This window comes from Podarcis raffonei, chromosome 16 (assembly GCF_027172205.1).
Source record: "Podarcis raffonei isolate rPodRaf1 chromosome 16, rPodRaf1.pri, whole genome shotgun sequence".
NCBI classification, from domain to species: domain Eukaryota; kingdom Metazoa; phylum Chordata; class Lepidosauria; order Squamata; family Lacertidae; genus Podarcis; species Podarcis raffonei.
In genome coordinates, this window is record NC_070617.1 from 26,162,973 (window position 1) to 26,183,207 (window position 20,235).

At 45.9% G+C, this 20,235-nt stretch overlaps 1 protein-coding gene across 2 annotated transcripts in view; it reads left to right on the plus strand.

The window, feature by feature from the left end:
• Positions 1-20,235, plus strand: part of CABP1 (calcium binding protein 1) — a 73,204-nt gene that overhangs the window by 12,241 nt on the left and 40,728 nt on the right. For both annotated transcript variants that reach the window (XM_053368538.1, XM_053368542.1), the window contains exon 2: positions 15,536-15,660. Coding sequence is in view for 1 of the 2 variants with exons in the window: in XM_053368542.1 (XP_053224517.1) it covers positions 15,616-15,660 (45 nt within the window). In the remaining variant the exon portion in view is untranslated. The remainder of the gene's footprint in view (positions 1-15,535; positions 15,661-20,235) is intronic.

Here is a 20,235-nt window from a genome sequence, read left to right on the forward strand (position 1 = left end):
TTATTTAATTTATATGGAGAATACATCATGCGAAAGGCTGGGCTGGATGAATCCCAAGCCGGAATTAAGATTGCCGGAAGAAATATCAACAACCTCAGATATGCAGATGACATAACCTTGATGGCAGAAAGTGAGGAGGAATTAAAGAACCTTTTAATGAGGGTGAAAGAGGAGAGCGCAAAATATGGTCTGAAGCTCAACATCAAAAAAACGAAGATCATGGCCACTGGTCCCATCACATCCTGGCAAATAGAAGGGGAAGAAATGAAGGCAGTGAGAGATTTTACTTTCTTGGGCTCCATGATCACTGCAGATGGTGACAGCAGCCACGAAATTAAAAGACGCCTGCTTCTTGGGAGAAGGGCAATGACAGGCCTAGACAGCATCTTGAGAAGTAGAGACGTCACCTTGCCAACAAAGGTCCGTCTAGTTAAACCCATGGTTTTCCCAGTAGTGATGTATGGAAGTGAGAGCTGGACCATAAAGAAGGCTGATCGCCGAAGAATTGATGCTTTTGAATTATGGTGCTGGAGAAGACTCTTGAGAGTCCCATGGACTGCAAGAAGATCAAACGCATCCATTCTTAAGGAAATCAGCCCTGAGTGCTCACTGGAAGGACAAATCGTGAAACTGAGACTCCAGTACTTTGGCCACCTCATGAGAAGAGAAGACTCCCTGGAGAAGACACTGATGCTGGGAAAGATGGAGGGCACAAGGAGAAGGGGGCGACAGAGGACGAGATGGTTGGATAGTGTTTTCGAGGTTACCAGCATGAGTTTGACCAAACTGCGGGAGGTAGTGGAGGACAAAGGTGCCTGGCGTGCTCTGGTCCATGGGGTCACGAAGAGTCGGACACGACTAAACGACTAAACAACAACAACAACAACAAAGGACCCCTGACAGTTAAGTCCAGTCACAGATGACTCTGTGATATGGCGCTCATCTTGCTTTACAGGCTGAGGGAGCTGGCGCTTGTCCGCAGACAGTTTTTCCAGGTCATGTGGCCAACATGACTAAGCTGCTTCTGGTACAACGGAACACCGAAACCAGAGCAGCGCACGGAAACACCGTTTACCTTCCCGCCGGAGCGGTCCCGCTGGAGCGGTCCCTATTTATCTACTTGCACTTTTGGGCGTGCTTTTGAACTGCTAGGTTGGCAGGAGCTGGGACAGAGCAACGGGAGCTCACCCAGTCACGGGGATTCAAACCACGACCTTCTGATTGGCAAGCCCAAGAGGCTCAGTGCTTTAGACCACAGTGCCACCCTTGTCCCTGGCCACCCGCGTCCCTGATATGTTCCCAATAAAGTTAGTTTTCTATACCTCCCACCCTCATCTCTCCATCTTCCATCCAGACAAGCAGGAGGCATATCAGAGTTCAAGGATGCACTCCAATGACAAAAGCACTCAAGAATGCCAGAGCAGGGCCAGTGAGAAGTGTTGCTTTGGGAGACGTCAAGGGTCAGATAGAAAGGCCTGGAGGTGCACATTAGGTCCATGGGCCTAAGGTTCCCCACCCCAGGCCCAGATATAAATGTTGGAATAAGCATTGCTCTGGATATCTAGTAACAACTTGCACTCTTTCCCCTGGCTGATGATGTTATAACACCATTACTTCCCAAATCCAGTCTGATGTGCTCTTTCCTATGACTCATAAGCTTCTCTTCTTAATAGCAATCAACCTCTTCACGGTTTTTCATCTGGGGGGAGAGGATTATCAAACTTTCTAAGTAGCTGAAGTAATTTTGCATTGAGCCTATGGTCTCCAGAAAAGCACTTGTGCCTAATTACCCCAAAATGGGACACCTTGTCTGTCATGTCTTCTAGTCAGCTCAAGGATGTAAGGCCGCCCTGTCAGAAGCTTCTGCGCCTCTCAGGACACGCTAATCCTCCTCCTCTTCCTGGCGCATTAAGGTTCCTGCATAAGTAACGGCAAGAGCGCCTTTCAGCCTTGCTTTTGCATAATTCCCACAATGCAAAGCAGATTTGTTTCCCAAAATCATTAATAAGCAATAAGGAAGGGACATTATATAAGCTGTGCACTTGCTTCCCCCCCTTGCTTTTTTTTATTAAAAAAAAGGAACCTCAAATCAAGTCCCTGCACAGCTAAGATGAAAGAAAATGCTGTCCAGGGAGGGACAGAGAAGAAGCAGATGAAGGATTAAGCTAAATGCCACCATGGCTGAATTTGCATGTGATGCTTGGATAATACAACAAAGGGTACATCAAAATTCCCAGCAGGGAGGCCTGCAGGAAGGAGCCTGCGTGGTGGTGGTGCAGAGACAGACTTGTGCCAATTTGGCTATAGAGCAGGGGTAGCCACCAGGGTGACCTCCAGATGTTGATGGACAGTAGCTATGTACACTTTACCGACTTAAACCACAGCTAGGCTGTTCCTTTGCTGCTCGGGAAATGCATCAAAACACAGTATTCCATAAGAAATGGCAAGATGGATCTATATTGTTGCTAATGTGGTGTCTATACCATTTCCCAAACCAACAGTGGGAGTGCACTAGATGCTGCATAAATGTGAGTCTGTATACAGCCTAATGCTCCCACCAGCATAGTCATGCTGGAGTAGAAATAAAACTGGTCTGGTGGGAGCTATACATCTGTCCAACACATCTGGAGGGCACCAGGTTGGCAAAGGCTCAGAGAGTGGTGTGCTGCCACCAATTCCTGTTGCCACATTCCCCTGCATTGCCTTTTGGTGTGGTGGCCAATGTAATAATGTAGCACCACATTGTTGTGATACAGTGTGCCTCTGGCCAGAGCAGCTGTCTTTTAAACTCTGCCACCACCAACAAAAATATTACAGTTGCTGGTAAGGATTTCAGTGGCTGAAAGGATTTCAGCATCGTGTATGTGCTGCCATTTCATACCATTGCCAGCTGAAACCCTTTTTTGGACAGACAGAGGTAATCAGAGTTGCCTGTCATATGGCAACCCGCCCAGGCTAGATTGCTGTAATGGCTGTCCTTGATGACTGCCCAGAAACTGTCACAATTGCTGAACTGGGACAGGTCTTTGGGAACACCATGCCACTTACAGAGCTCCGTTGGTGACTCCTGGTCAGTTTCCAAGCATATTTTAAACTATCGGTGCTTACTTTTGAAGACCTTTACAGTTTGTTTGTTTGTTTGTTTGTTTGTTTGTTTGTGTACCACTTACATGCCCAAATGCCATTTAAGACCACTGTAGCTCAGTATTCTCAAACAATGCCTGGCAGCAAGGTTTCAGGACACCCCCAGCCCAACCTGGGTTTCAGGAGAAAAGGCCTAATTGCTTCCCATTTCAATCTCACCAGCACTCGATGGTAGCTCCTTGTTTAGTTCAGAGTTTTTGAAAGGTTGCAGAAATATTTTGCATTTAAATTGTACATACCTTGTCCATGCCCCTAACATAAAAGATGCACTTTAAAAAATATTAAATGCACAATCTGCAGTGCTTTTCAGCATATCCATCATTAAAGTAAATGTTTGCATGCATCTCTTATGTAATCTGTTTTTGTGCACCAGAATGTCTCCAGGATTTCAGGCAAGGTGCATTCCCAGCCTTACCTGAAGATACCACTGGGGATTGAATCTAGGACCTTCTGCATGCAGAGCAGATGCTCAGCCACTGAGCTATGGTCCTTCCCTTAAAAACAAAGTAAGATTCTAGCACTCAAGCTTCTGAATAAAGGGATGATTTAAATAGGAAGCTGTCTTATACACAGAGCAGAAGTGGCTCTCCAGGATTTCAGGCCTGGAGTCTCTCCCAGGCGTTCCTGAAGGTGCTGGGGATTGAACATCGGACCCTCTGCATGTAAAGCAGAAGCTCCACCACCAAGCTATGGCCCTTTCCCCATAGATGTTGGAGAGATAGGGTGATCCCTTCCTGTGGGTCAGCAACTGGGTGCAAAGGAGCAAGACCTGCTAGCGTTCTGAATGAATGACAGCCGTGGCAAGTAGCATTAATGGGCCGCTGGCTTGTTCCTAAATGGAAGATATGGGGGAAGGGAGTCACCTGTCAAGACTAATCTCCCTCCTAGTTTGCAGCAGCCCAGTGGGATGAGCATTTCCTTGCTATTTTGCTCTCCCTCACATGTCTGAGCATGAGGAGGCCGCTAGGGAGGAGGAGGAGGAGGAGCAGGCAGCAGCAGCATAGAGGCTCTGGGGGCCATCAGGAATAGGAGGGCAATTTAGCAAAATGATTAAATTACTGCAAACATTTATTAATAGTACCACCACTGCCACCCCCAGCTTCAGTTTCTCTCGGCTGCTCTTTGTCAGGGAGGGGGCAGCTCACACATAAGAGCATAATAGGAGCTTGCTGAATCAGGCCAATGATCCATCTGGTTCGGTATCCTGTTCTCACAGTGGCCAACCAGATGCCTGCAGGAAACCCGCAAACGGGACCTGAGCACAAGAACTCCCTCCCTTCCTGTGGTTTCCAGCAACTGGTATTCAGAAGATTTACTGCATCTGACTAGGCATGCTAGCAGAATGCTATTCCCTCTGGAAACTGGAAGTTCTGTTTAAAATGGGGTGGGATTGTCATGCAAAGTAAGAGATCCAATCACAGGGAGCGCAAACTCCCATCAAATCCTGCCAACTCCAAAGCCTGGGTGAATTGTGTATAGGTCTCAATTCCTTAGTTGAAAAATGGGGGAGTCGTCTCAAAGCCCCAAATTCAGACAGATTCCAGGTCCTTTGCAACCTCCTATAGGTGGTAATTGAACCTCATTCCAGAGCTCACTTTGGAACTGAGTATTTTCTACACTGGCTCCAAGGCAGGGGACATTCCCAGTTCAATCTGAAGATGCTACCAGGGATTGAACCTGGCACCTTATATGTGCAAAGTGGATGCTCTTCTCCTGAGCTGCAGCCCTTCCAGTAACTTGGGTTCCCTCAGGCCCCTTTAGTTGTTTACACACTTTAGCACTGGGGCATTGCTTTGCCACAATAGCTGGAAATGGAATTGCAACAGAAATTCCAAAGACACAGAAGTTTAATGTCATGCCATCATGCAGCAGCAGCAGCAATGCCTTTCCCTGTGGCCACATCCTCTTACAATGTTTACTTATAGATAAAACCTGTTTAGCAAAGGTCCAGGGCAACTTTAATTAAAAGCTTGTTGTTTGCAGGTTCGGTCTGCTTTATTTCTCCCTATTTATCCCTGCTAGGGGATTAGTGATTATTTGCCCCCCTGGAACAGCCTCTCTCTCATAATTGTCCCCAATGTCAGTTTGTGTTCCTGCATGTGAGGAGGTTTTAATGAAATAGTCACTTTTTATATTGAAATTGTGCTATTAAAAAGAAAAGAAAAGAAATGAAATGAAATGGGAGGAAATAAATAATTAAAGCCTGCTTACACACAGGAAGAGAAACTGAAGCTAAGGCAATTCAGAGAGAGGTAGTTCCAGCAGGCAATTCATAAGCTGTTTACTTGCAATCACACTGATGTTCTCAATAAGAAGCAAGTAGGATAATTTTCTTTGAAGGCCCTGAAAAGCCTCAATAACATTTTGTGCAGCTGGAACGTTTTTGCCAGTTTTGACTGTGTAGAAAGTGATAATGCCTCTTGCTTGCATGGATGAAGAACAGAGGTGTGTGAGAGTGTCTTTAGAATTTTTCATTCTGTAAAAAGGTAAGAATTGCATCCATTGCTCCACCCACTTTTGCCTCTGGCCCTGCCCACCACCTTCTGGGGGCATGTGGCCCCCAGAAGGTTGCCCAGAAAGCAATGTGGCCCTCAGGCTGAAAAAAGTTCCGTACCCTGACCTAAAGCCTTCTGCAACCAATGTCATGAATATATTCTGAATCCATTTTGGGTTTCACCTTGTGGACAGAGGGTGTCTTATTAATGAAGCTTCCCCCCCCCCCACCTTGTTGGGCCAGGCCACTGCTATTGGGAGAAGAGCCACATTTTTGGCCCAGTGGTTTGGGGAGTGCCACGGAGTTGGCAAAACTGACTCATTCTATCTCAACGACTCATATGGGAGCTGCAGGAAGAATCTATTTATAATCAGGCCTTTCAGGTTCGATGCTTAAAAAGAAGGGCAGCTTCCGGTCCCACCTGCCTTAATGGAGGCAGCCCCCACGACTGCGGAGGATTGTCGGTGAACAAAAACAAGGATGACAGAGGGTAAATCATTCTTGCAAATTCCCTCCAGGGACAGGAGGAATGGGCTTCACTCGCAGTTCATCTTGATACCTGGCTCTCACTATGGCATGGAATGTGGGAGGCAGGGAGACACTGAGTGCAAAAGCACTTCGTCTGGTGAAAACCCTCCCATGCCACCATTAAGAAGCAGAGGTTCTCCATTTAACTGGATCTTTAATAGGTTTTAAAGTACCGGCACATGATGGAAAAAGGTTGCAACAACATGCTACTGAATATACCAGCTACATGTATCAAAGTTTTGAATTGAGATAAGATTTTCTTCAGCATGAGAGTCAGTTGGGGAGAGGGAAGCTCACAGTTTGTTTATTCTAGGCTTCTTTTTTATATTTATGATTCGGCAACCCTTTCCGGAATATAAGATAAAAATATATTTACAAGTGAGGAAGGGACGTTGGAGTAATATTGATATTAACAAGCAAAAATGAAAACTGTGTGATCTGAAATGAATAAAGAAGCGGAAGGGGAAGCTCAAGTATGACTGTGTTGGAAAGACAGAGTAATTCCCCTCAACTGCGTTTAAAAACAACAGACAAGGAAAAAGAGATTGAGAGTTGTGGCAGAATGTAATCTAAGATAAAGTTTAATTGGGCCATAAATCTCTTGCTGGAAGGAAAAGAATTTTGGGGCTGTGATAAGTACGCTGCAGAGATTCTGGGAGTTGGAAAGGAGTATTAAATCTTCAGTGCGCTCGAAAACTGCCCACCTTTTTCTAGGCTGAGGGAAGATCTGCAACATGTTTTACTAGTGAGACAGAATGGTTTCTAGCAGACTGTCGCCTGTTCCGAGACACCGAAGCAAGGGACGGAGAGATAAGACCTCTGAGAAACTTTGAGATTCATTTCCGCCCCCAGCCACGATGGGAGAAAACAGCAGCTGGGAAGTGAAAGAGACAACACCATATATGGACAGTAGGAATCTCTATGGATATAACAGTTTTCACATACAGGGCAGAATAAAGATAATAGTTTGAGTTCCTCACTTAAAGTTTTATAAATTTATATATTGTAACATCACGAATGGAAATCTTTAATTATGTAGCTGTTGACTAACGGATTATTATTATAACTGAAATGTAAGTGACATTAATTAAGATGATGGAAGGCAGTGATATAAGATCAGAAATGCACCCAAACCATTGTGTGGGGAGCCATTTTAACAAAAATGTATTAATAGGAAGTTGATTGGCACTTTGATAATTGTATAATTTGGGAATTAATTGTTATTGTTATAATTTGGCTATTATTGGGGGCGTATTTGAAAACTAAATTATAAAAAAGAAGAAGAAGGAGTGTTTTCAACTCCAGAAGATTTGCTTTGCAGCCAAAAATAATAAGAAGGTGGAATATTCAGCCCCTTCACCATACCAGATGGGCAAACATACAGCCAACTCAGTGTCAGTTCCCACCCATTCCACCCTGGCAATATGAGGAATAATAATTCTGGCTTAATTTACTGGGGTGTGACTAGCCTTTGGGCCTCCATATGTTGCTACACTACAACTCCCATCATCCCTGACCATTGGCTGCACTGGCTGGGGCTGATGGGAGTTGAAGTCCAAAAAATTATTGGAGGGCTACCCCTCTTGTAAAGGAGCACAGCCAGATAACACATGTGAAGTCCTTTGAACACTTGAAAGCCCTGTACAAATGCTAAGTAATGTTAGTTTGTTTTCCATCAAAGATCAAACAAAAGAGCAAGGCATCTGCATGTATTCTTGTAACAGGAACTTCTGTCCTTGAGTCCTTTGCGCAGAAAATGATTGTCTATTTGAGGAAGCAACTATTTAGCTATGATCTCACAGTGCTTGTGTTCCTCTGGGCAATCTGCTCCCTTGTCCCCTCCATCCTTCTTCTCTAATACCTCCTAGATTCAGAAGCAAGAACAGGAGGAGGCTATATCAGCATCTGGCCATCAGCACACTTTATGACAGCAGATTCCTTAAATTAATTAAGCATTGTGTGAAGGAGGGCTCCCTTTTGTTACTTGGGAACATCTTGCCAGTCAGCTGGATGACTTATCTGAGCAGGACCCACTAAAGGTTTTTATTTTCTTTTTTAGATGCCCTGAGCAAATTATAATCTTTCCTCCCTCCTATCTTATCCTATGCTAATGAGCAGGATGATAGCAGCTGATCAAGAGTTGCCTGCGATGTGATTGTCACAATTCCATTTATGATATCCCTTGCTTCTTCACCTCCTCTTTGAATTGCATCAGTGTGCCAGGTGGCAAGTGGAGATGAGGCCAGGAAAACTCTTCTCAGTCCAGTCCCCTGGAATTCTGGGTTTCACCCACAAGCTGTCATCATGATGGCCCAGGGTACCACCTCTAAAAGTACAGGCAGTGCTCGTCTGCAGGGTATTTTCCAGACAGCAGAGGCAGGCCCCAGAAATCTTGGCACACAGGCAGCTCCCTAATTTACTTGAGTGCTATGTAATGTTCATAGGAATATATTGCCGACTGAAGGAATGCAGGAGGAGATCCTGATCGGTTTTCTCTTCACTCTTCACACCTGCAACTCCAAGAGCACTTCCAGGCTTGTTTATTGGGCACTCATCCTGATTGGTTTGTAGGTAAAATAGGTTAGCCTGAGTACATAATGAGCATTCATTCTGATTTGTTTGCAGAGGGATTAGGGGGTCACATCCACACCCTAGATTTTATGCACAAGGCTTCCCTAAAATAATATTGGGAACTGTAGTTTACTCTTCCTGGAGTCACAATTACCAGCACCCTTGAAAAACTACAGTTCCCATGATTCTTTGGTGGGGGGAGCCATGTGTTTTACATGTATGGTGTGTGATTGCATCAAAACAAGTGTTACTCCATACTTTCCAGGGTATTTTCTCATCACTCTCTTTGGCACAAAGAGGGACGTTTTTACTAAGAAAGCAAGTTTGTTGTGCAAGGGCTCCCAACAAGCTGATTTGTCCAGTATATGACAGTATGTCTAGTATGGTGGCAGCCTGGGAGCACCCTGAGCTAGCTGAACCATGCTCTAATTTTGTGTAAGGCAGCCGCCTGTGACATCACTATGATGCTCCTTTCATTCCTCTTTGGTAGGTAGTTGCAGGGAAAATATCCCCAAAGATGGTGTCTTGTCTATTTGCCCCACTCAGCTGCCCAAACTCCACTGTCTCACTTTGCCTCATGATATGACGGCCTCAGAAAATGCCTGAAGTTGCCTTCAGAAAATGCCTCAATGTGAACCCCCACAAGCAGGACCTGAGTGAAATAGCAGCACTCTCCCCCCCTGTGATTCCCAGAATCTGGAATTCAGTGGTGTTCACTGATGGTGGAAGTAGAACCTAGCCATTGATAACCTCCTCCTCCATGAGTTTGTCTAATCCTCTTTTAAAGCCGGTCAGTTTGGTGGCCATCACTACATTTGCTTTTTCATTCCTCTCTTTGGGGGGTTCTAGAGGTGGGAGGGTGATTTGCAGCCCACCCAATTTGCACTTCTTAAACCAATACAAGAACCGAAATGTACTTCTCATTGCGGTTCTGCAACCCCCAAAAATAATGATGCATACCAGACTGCAGATGTCTGGGGCAAATGGAGATAAAACTGCATCTACCCATGAAAACAACTTTCAAATGCATTAAGTGAGAGAGAATGGACAGATTTGTCCATTCCACTCGTGGATGCGTTGAGGTTCATGCCAACAGTTCCTCTGCGTTGAGCAAACAAGACTCTTGTGTTGAGCGACCTGCCCAATTTGGCTGGGGATTGAATCCCCAGTCAGGGCCACCACCATAACCTGGAGCCTGAAGGAGCTTCTGAACCCTATCAGAGACTCAGGAAGGATTTGCTCCCTGCCATTCCAGCCTTGCTCCTTTTTTTCCTCTGTCACTGGGGGGAAATCCCTTTTGACAGCCCAGGCAGAGAACTTCTAATTCCTGTCTACAGCTCATTTTTTCACTTGAATCCCTCAGCTAAAGGATTTTAATGCTTGATGGATTCAACCTAAATTATTTCCGTTCCATGGCTTTGCAAAAGCCGTGTGCGCGTGTGTGTGCATGCATGCAAGGGTCAGGCAGCTGGGAGGAGGGAGGTCTTGTTTGCATGACATTCTCTGATAATCTCCCCTCTCCAAGGGAATTGCACTCTGTGCCTTGTCTCCAGAGCTCCTTGTTGCTGACAGTCCCCCTTTCTTACTCCTGCCTTGGGGTCCCAGGACTTCTCAGGATCTCTCCATCAGTTTGGACAGCTTTAAAAGAGGATCAGACTAATTCATGGAAGAGGAGGCTATCAACAGCTAGTAGCCACAGTGACTATGCTCTGCCTTTGCTCTCAGAGCCAGTAAATGGCTCTGAAAACCAGTTGATGGAAGTGGAAGCCACAGGGCTGGGGGGGGATGTTGTGCACAAATTCTGCTTGCCAATTTCCCACAGGCATTGGTTGACCACCGGACTAGATGGGCCACTGGCCTGATCCAGCAAGCTTATATTTTGTTCTCATTTTGAACACAGAGGCTACTTGTGCTGCTCTCTGCATTTCAGGTTTGGATGGTTTGGATGGTTTGCCCCAGAAAATGGCTAGGAAGCCAGATATATCAATGCCCTGAGCATTGGTGGCTGGTGCTTATAGGGTTTGGTGGTGAGGAAGGCAGGGAGCCGTAACCGGTGGCAGGCAGACAACTACAGTAATTCTGGTGTTGCCCCATCCTAGCCCTCCTCCCTACTGAGTTCAACAAGGGCAACACTGATAAAAAGAAGGAAGCTGTATCCCCTGGACTGGTTGTTAGAAGGCAGGCAGGTCTAGGCTAGTGGAGGGCAGCCTGAGGCTGGTGTCGAGCAGTGCTGCTTTAACCCTAATGGAGCAGCCTGCACCAGCTGAGCTAGGCCTGGACCTAGGTGACGCATGAGGCTGAGTGTGCCTCCCAACAGCCATGTATGGTGACTTACTTTAAAGGTTGATTAGCCACATTTGTGGGGCATGCTAGCACAGCCTTCTTTACCAATCTGGTGCCCTCCAGGTATGTTGGGCTACAATTCCCACTAGCCCTAGCCTGCTAACTGGGGTTAATGAGAGTTGTGGTTCAACACATCTAGAGAGTACCAGGCTGGGGAGAAATGGTCCAGGAACAGCTCTTTGTCATTAGATCCCAATGGAGCCTTCAGGTTCAGAGGAGTGGATCTGGGAAGCAGATGTGTACCTAGGCTCCCTTGCGCCCTTAGCAAAGAACTGTGTCAGCACGTCCGAAGCCAGGAGAGACCATGGACCAGAAAATCAAAAAGTTTGCTTTTTGTTTCCTTTTGCACTCTGCCAGTGACTTTCTTCGCAGCCATCAGGGTTGGTTCTGCTCTGTTCTGCCTCCCCTCTTCCTCCACCTCCATTGGTGCATCTTTCTGCCCTTTTGCCTTCCTCCTTCCCTCCCTCCACTGCAGAGTTTCCCGAACTGTGGGTCGTGACACGTTAGTGTGTCGGCTGCAGTATGTAGGTGTGTTGTGCAAACGCTCCTTGCGCTCCTCCCGGGGCTGGAAAGGGGTTAATTTAACCTCCAGTTTGCTAGTAAAACTGAATTACTGTGTCGCGAAATGATGCATGTCTAAAAAGTGTGTTACTAACAAGAACAGTTTGGAAAGCTCTGCTCCACTGGCTGTTTTCCCTTCTGCCTCCTCCCTCCCTCCCTTCCTTTTTCTTCTTCCATCAACTCTCATGCTACCTCCAAGCCCCACTTTTTCTAGAAAAAGAGGTGCAGGAACTTTTTGACCTTTTCTTTGGGGAGCACCTAGCCTAAGTTCTGGAGCTTCTCTTCTGGTGCTGCTGCCCTCCACCGCACCAATCATGCCAGCAATTAGATTCTTCCACTGAGACAACCATAGGAGCCTGTGTCTCACCCAGCTGCCCAGAGGAGCAGCCCAGGGAGCATGCAGGTTGGCTTCTAGCCACTCCAAGCCAGAGTGGAGAGACACAATTTTTGTGGCACCCCCCCCCCACCCGGGCCTATGCTCTTGGTGAGGGCCAACCTGGACAATCCCTAGGTATGCCCCTGCTGGGGAGTCTCACTATTGTGGATGAACAAAGACATAGATGCTCTGCTTGCAAGTTTTCCCAGATTGTTACCGCCACTGCTAAGAAGTGCTGACTTAGGGCTCATCCACATTTCCCTTTGTCACATGATTTCTAGGTGTGGGTCTGAGAGGTTTTTCTTTTGTCTTGCCACTTTCCCCTGGAAAACCCACAATTTACTGCTGAAACAGAACAAACATCAATGCACAAAAAAACTGATTGATGAGTCCTCAGATGAACTCTTGGTCTGACCTAGCAGGGCTTTCCTTGTGTTCCTGTCCTGGGGGGGGGCATCTATGATGTCACAAGTACCCTTAAAAACCTGTTGGGTTCCTCACACTCTCGGGGCTAGTCCCAGGATCACATACCTCATCTTTAGTCAGATAATATTGGCTGTGTCTGTCTTCCTGCTTTTGCTCAGAAACAAGAAAACAATTCTGACACTCAGCCTCAAACCCTGCCACCGATGCCAAAGTTTAATCCATTTAATAGCTGGAAGGATTTCTCTCCCTCTCATGCGTAAGACATTTATTAACATTCTGTTTTAATTGTCTTAGATTTCAGTGATATCTGGAAAGGGGTGTCTTATATAACCTCCTTATGCACACTCAGCTTGTCAGATCTGAAGTGCCCAGGAATGGTTTTTGAGTTTGTGCATCCTGGCTTGCTCTTTCGCATAAAGCCATGAAAAGTGTGCAAGTGTTAAGTGCTTGAGCCTGTTTCAATTTGTATTTAAAGGCCAAATCCCTTCCTCTGATGCAGAGTCTGGTTTTGGCCATTTCATTTGCATTGCAAATGCAACCGTAGCTCATTGAGGAACAGAAGATTGCCCCAGTTTCCATGCTGCCTAGTGGTTTTGCATACCATCCCCAAGGGTGCCTCTGACTGTGAATAAGCATGGAGGGACAATCAGTCCATGCAGCTGAATCAGAGCCCAATGAAATGTGGAGTTTTGTGAACTGGAGCCCATCCATAGCAAAGGGGGGATTATTTTTTCAGAATATGGTACCCCTTTATAAAATACTCAAATGAATACTCTGATGACTGGCACCACAGGCTTAAGGCAAATGATGTATTAATATTCTGCTCTGGGGAGGGGGGGGAGGGGTAGAACTGGGGGAAACTTAATGTTTTGTTTGTATTTTGTTGGAAAGCAATAAAATGTTTTATTTAAAAAATACAGCCCAGGGGCAGCTAACATAGTGCCCTCCAGATGTTAAGAAAATCAGAAGAGCCTGCTGGATCAGGCCAAGAGGGCCCATCTAGTCCAGCATCCTGTTCTCACAGTAGCTACCCAGATGCTTGCAAGCATGACCCAAACACAAGAGCATTTTCTCTTCCTGTGGTTTCCAGCAACTGGTATTCAGAAGCATTTACTGCCTCCGATGGTAGAGGCAGAGCATAGCCATTGTGGCTAGTAGCCCTTGAGAGCCTTCTCCATGAATTCTTCCAATCCTCTTTGAAAGCCATCCAATTGGTGCCTGTCATTGCCTCCCGTAGGAGCAAGTTGCTAGACTGCATCTGCCATCAGCCTCAGCCAGCAATGCTTGCAGACTGAGACAACGGGAGTTGTAATCCAACAGCATCAGAAGGGCACCATGTTGCTTACCTCTGAGACAGCAGAGCAGCGCCTGGTCATCAGGCTGAGCAGGCACACAAGTCACTCACCTGGTTTCTTCCCCGCTATGTTGAGATGCGTCATATTTCTATTTAAATTAGAGCAACTGGGTTGTATCCAAATGTTAGTCGTACTCAGAGGAGACCCATTGGAATGAATGGACCTGAGTAGGTCTAGCCCACAACACAACCCTTTATTTCTCAATGTGCCTCTATAGATATAAACTACCACGGGCGCTTTTTATGCAAACTGGTCTCTTTTTTTCTGTAATGCATAACAGGCCTTACTAATTCCATGCTATCACTGGCTCTTGGCCATAGACCAAGATGATATCCCTTCTTTTAAAACACATGGCTTCTTCCAAAAGGATCCTGTGAACTGTGGTTTATTAAAGCTGCTGGGAACAGTAGCTCCATGAAAGGTAAACTACAGTTCCTAGGATTCTTTGGGGGGAGCCATGTAATTAAAAGTATGTTGTGGGGAGTCCGGTTTCATCGCCTCCCAAGATGGGTGTGCTTTGCAGAGGCTCCACGGTAAATGCAGCTGCTTGAGGGGTTCGGGGGGGGACGCGGTGGCTACGCAACCCCCTCAAAAGGTATCTGAAAGGTATCTGGCAGCATCAGTGGCAGACCTATATTTTGGGGAGCTCTGAAACCTGAACTGATGTGGGGGCCCTTTTGCAACCAGCAATCCTATGCCTTTAGGGAAATGTTATATACATTCATGATGCCTTTTTTAAAGCAATTTTTAAAAAAGCAATGTGGACTAAAGTCTCTTCTGGGGTCCCTCCTGGATTAGGGGCCCTGAAGCTTAAACTTCATTAGTTTCATGGTAGATCTGCCCCAGACCAGAATTGTAGAGCGGGAAGGGACCCGCTGCTTGGCAGGGGGTTGGACTCGATGGCCCTTGTGGTCTATTCCAACTCTATGATTCTATGATTCCAAAGGGTCCTCTAGTCCAACCACCTGCAATGCAGGAATCACAGCTAAAAAAACCCTGACAGATGGCTATGCAGGGGGAAATCTCCAGGGAGGGAAGGAGAATCAACCACCTTCCAAGGGAGTCCATTCCATTGTTCAATAGCTATAGCTGTCAAAAAGCTCTTCCTAAGGTTTAGTCAGAATCTCCTTTCTTCTAACTCAAATCCATTGGTTCAGGTAGACCGCCCTAAGCTCTGATCCTCACACTGTCTCCAGCCAACCTTCCCCACTGGCTGGGTACAGTGAGCCCTTGGCTGCTCTCAGGCACTCTACCAGTGTAAATCACAATTTGTGCGGGGATTAAAGCCAGCACACACACAAAAGCCCCCAAGTCTTCTTTGCTGTTGGGATTATTCTCCTGTGAAGTGAAGCCTGATGTTCTGGGCAGCAGCAAATAACTCTCCAGCTGTAAATGGGCTGCACTGCAGCCTCCTCCCTGCCCCTCATTATCGCTCAGTGGGAGAGCATTCCTGTGAATGCAGAAGGTTTGGGGTTCAATCCTGGGCATCTCCAATGAAAAGGATTTCAGGCGGAGTGGGAAGGGAAGTTAAGAAAGACCTCAGAGTTTGCTTCAGAGAGCATCTGCCAGAATGAAAAATAAATATATACCTACTGAACTAGACAAGCAAATCCAACCTGGTATAAGGCTACATCCAAGGCAGAGCTTGCCCAGCTAAATTCATCTTTGACACCCCTTCTTCGCCCCCACCAAATATTAATAGGTCCAGTACTGACTGTGTACTTTGTGGCTCCACAGATGCAGCACTGGACACTGGCTGTCATTTCCTCGCAACTCTACTTCCATTTATTTAAGGAGAACAGGTTTCTAGCACTTAGATGACAAAGAGTTCCATGATGAAACACTGTGGCAAAAATGGTCAGGTAAGGTGCACACTGTATTATTAATACAAACCTGCTCATCTTGCACATCGGTTGATAACAGGTTGCAGTGTCCAGCTTTTCACAGCCACAGAATCCTGTTACTGTTGTTGCTAAAGTAAAAGCGTTCCTTCCTAATAGGGCACCTCTGCATTTAGAAGGGAGAATTTCTGTGAATGCAGCTTCTGCGATTGTTCCATCATTCAGATGAGAAAAGTAGGCCTGATATAAAATAGTATCTCTCCTCATGCTCCACCAATGCAGGAACAAAACGAGGCCTGGATAATGTTTCAGACTTTACTTGCATCACTGTATGAACAGTCACACTAAGATTTGAGGGACACCCTTCAAGCATCCAGGGCAGCCTTACCCTAAAATATTTTTATTTTACTCTTCCTCATGGTAGGGCCAACCCTGCACAGAAATATCTAGGCCAGCCCTACCATGAGACAGAAATGTACAGTAGGTACATCTACACACACACACATCCCAGAATGCTAGGAAAAGCATCATTGTGCAGATCAGGCTGCTGTTAAAGGCCCAAGAGCAGGAGCAGTAAGCAAGCAAACAAAAACAGAACAAGGATGCCTAGTAGCCATTATGAGGCCCTCTAATCCTATGCTGAGCAGAACAAAATTGAAGCTGCCCCCTCTACCCAAAACGGTTACTGAAACTTTATGCCAACACTATTTGTGTGGGATGGTGTTCCTTGGGAAATGGCCCAAATTCCATGCATATGCAAATTGGCTGTACGTCCAAGTAAACTTCGAGTCATTGCTGCAGCAGCTAATTTCTTATTAATCAGTTTTGATGGCACTGTTTTGCCCTGGAGAGGATGGTAGTTTCTGCCTTTACTGTAACAAGCACCTTTAGCATCCAAGAGATTGCCAGGACAAGACCCAACTGAAATTCTCATTGCCCACGGTCTCCTTTCCTATCTGTACAATAAGTGATCCCAATGAACAGCATCAAAACCAAATGTCTCTTCTCTTTCTGAATGATTTTGCCAAATAGCATCCCATTCACATTTAAAGTCTGCACATTGCTTTACAGGTTTTATTTTAAATTTAGCATTTCTGCTCGGTTTTATAAAACAAACATACTTATTTGAAAAAAAGGCAACAAACAAAAAGAAGTAGAAAAATATGAAAGGATTGCATCAACTATTTGGTAGGCATTATAATATAACTATATCACTCTTGAGGTCCTCCTCTGGAGGCTCTGAGCCCTCTCTCACGCTACCTCCATGGTCATGAGTTGATGAATGTAGTCACCTTTTTGTCCTTTGAAATGTACCCACAGCTGAAGGAGGAAGTTAGAAAAGTGACATTCTTTCTCACTTCCCCTTTCATCTCTATGTAATTTTCAAGATGCTGATTAATTCTACTGGATCTGACTTACCGAGATCCTTTGGAAAACTGAAGTGTGTGAGTGTGTGCACAAAAGTCTTTCTGTCTTTCTGTGGGAGGGTTCTCATCTGTGTGTGTGTGTGTGTGTGTGTGTGTGTGTGAGAGAGAGAGAGAGAGAGAGAGAGAGAGAGAGAGAGAGAGAGAGAGAGAAGGGCGTGGCACCCACAACACTCACTCAAAAATCTAAATTTGCCCATCAGCCAGAAAAGTTTGGCAACCCCTGTATTATATCATCTCAAATAAATATTTTGGATCTTGTGGAGAATGTGCTTGGTTAAAGACAGCATTCGGTAAACACTTTCCAGTTCTGTCTAAACACAGAATTGTAGAGCTGGAAGGGACTTTCCTCAATTGACTCTTAATAGCTTTGCCATAAGTGCCTATTTGTACAATTTCCCTTCCCATTCTGTTAGGACAGGAATTTGAGCTTTCCTCCAGTGTTCCAATATCTAGCCAGCATAACACATTCTTGCTGTGACACTCATATAGCATATTCATTGGTTAACCAGCAGAATTTATTCCATAAAGCAAATCTCCCTGTTTTTGAGCACTCTCAAAGCATTTCCAATCAAGTAGTGATCTTTAGCACCCTCCAGACAATCTGTTTCAAGGAACATTTTTCTCTGTGGACCTACAGTCAGTCACAGGGCCCTTTCAAGCACTCAATACCTAGGAAATTAAAAGTTTGAGAAGGCAGCTAAAAGGGCATTGTGTGCTGAGCTGAATGACATAGCAACACAGGAAGCTGCCTTGGAGCAGCTCAGACCATTGGTCCCTCTAGTTCAATTGGTCTACACTGACTGACAGCAGCACTCCAGGGTTTTAGGCTGGGGATGCTCTGCCACTGAGCTTGTTTGCCTCTCTCCCAGCAGCAGCTGAATGCCACTGTTGCAGACAACACAAAGGCAGATTTAACTGTAATTCCTGCATTGCAGGGGGTTGGATTAGACGACCTTTGGGGCCCCTTCCAACTCTGCTGTGATTCTATTCCTTTCCCCCCACCATCGGTTTTCTCACTGGTTCATTAAGTTAAGAGGTTTGACTTTTTTGCAGTTCAGATGAAAAGGAGGTCATGTGCATGAATCAAGATGAAATGATCCTTCCTTGGAATCTGCACTCAGGATATTTTGGTGCCCAGATGAGGTGGAAAATTCAAACGGCCCATCCTGCCTCTGGGTAATTAACATGGGCCAAATTGCACGGGAAGTTCGCTGCATTGAAGTAAATGGCTACTGCACCCTTCTGCTTTCATTCAAGTCCCATTCAATTCAATGAGGCTTGTGGTGGAGATTTTACCCTGTGTTAATTAGCCAGGTAGGGAAGGTACTATCTGAATATGAACCATATTGAAGCTGAGAAATTTCCAGCCCCTAGAACAGCCCCTGCCACAATCTTGCACGACACAGGAATATTGGAAGCTGCCTCACAACACAGCATGTCATTGCTCCATGTAGCTGAGTATTGTCCACACTGACTGGCAGCAGCTTTCCAGGATTTCAGACAGGGGTCTCTCCCAGCCCTACCTGGAGATGCCAGGGATTAAACCTGGGAAGTTTCTGCATACAGAGCAGATGCTCTACAGCCCCTCTTTACATTGCCCTCTGTGTGAGTGATGTAATGCTGTCCTAAGTTGCTGTACCAATGATGCCTTGTCCTGTTTTGCTGCACTAGCATCAGGATGCCATGACTTGCAACCCCACCTTAGCGGCATCACGGGTAGGTCTTGCCTCTGACTTTGTATGACGTTACTTAATGAAATGTTTGTTCCACCTTGGGAAGCAAGCAGCGAATAAGCGTATTATGTAAGATATTAAGTGTCTTGACAATTCTGTCCAGCCAGATGGCAAATAATCCATACTCCCTCTGGAGAGGCGGTTCTTGCAGAGAGCAGTTTAGCAGTGTTAGTTTCTTTTCCTCCTTGGGCTTGTTCCTTGGTCTCGTTCAATCCAGCCAGCCAGCCAGCCAGCTCTTTTTCATTCCCAAAGTATAATGTCCTTCTCCTGTTATGTGCTGATCTGAAATTAAACACGGTCTTCAGGAGGAGAGAAGCTGAGAACATAAAAAGTAAATGAGCCAACATGGGAAGTTTGACTCCCATTTATGACCTGTTTTGGACCAGGTTACGGCAGGCCCATTAAAATCCCTCCCACTGAAGTCATTGCAGGAGACATTCCTTGTGCCTGGGCTGGACCTGGGTCTTTTGCTGTCAAAGATACTGTGATCATAACCTGGAGTATAACAGAGCACAACAGCTGTCTCCAAACTGATGGTTGTGGTCTGCCTCCATGATCAGAGGCAAAAAAATCTTCTGAATATCAGTTGCTGGAGATCACAGGAAGCGAGGGTTGCTGTTGTGCCCAGATCCTGTTTGTAGTCTTCCTAGAAGAGGCATCTGGTTGCCCATTGTGATAGCTCAGTTAGCAGAGCATGAGACTCTTAATCTCAGAATTGTGGGTCCGAGCCCCATGTTGAACAAAAGATTCCTGCATTGCAGGGGGTTGGACTAGATGGTCCCTATGGTTAGACCCTTGTGGTCCCTTCCAGCTCTATGGTTCCTTGATTCTATGGACTTGATGAACCTTTGGCCTGATCCAGCAGGGCTCTTCTTACGTTCTAGTGGCAGAGCATGTGCTTTGTATGCCATTAGCCCAGCCAACATGACCAATAGTCAGGGTCACAGGAGGAGTTCAGCAACATGTGCAGGGTAGCAGGTGTCCCAGCCCTGTGATAAAGTATCAGTGGGTTGGTTAATCTACCAAGGCCTCCTTGATGTAGCCTTCCTCCTGGGAAGGAGTGTTGCCCATCTGCTGCCAGTGGAAGTTTTTGCTGTATTGATCTCCGGAGGGCTTTCCAAAGCCAATGTCTCATTCCTATTTCTGCCTCAGTGATTTCCTCTCTATTAATAAGGCAACTGCTTTCAACCCTGATGAGGTTTCCAGCTGGAAAGTAAAGCTTCCTTGAAGCAATTACTACTTGGAATCTGAAACATTGCTAGATCTAGCTTGGCACTGACTGCATCAGCCTTCCCCAACTTGGTGTCCTCCACATACCTTGGATGACAACTCCCATCAGCCCCAGGCTGCATGGATCTATGATGCTGGGGCTGATGGGAATTGTAGTTTAAAACCTATGGAGGGCCCCAGGTTAGGGGAGGCCAGACTATGTCATA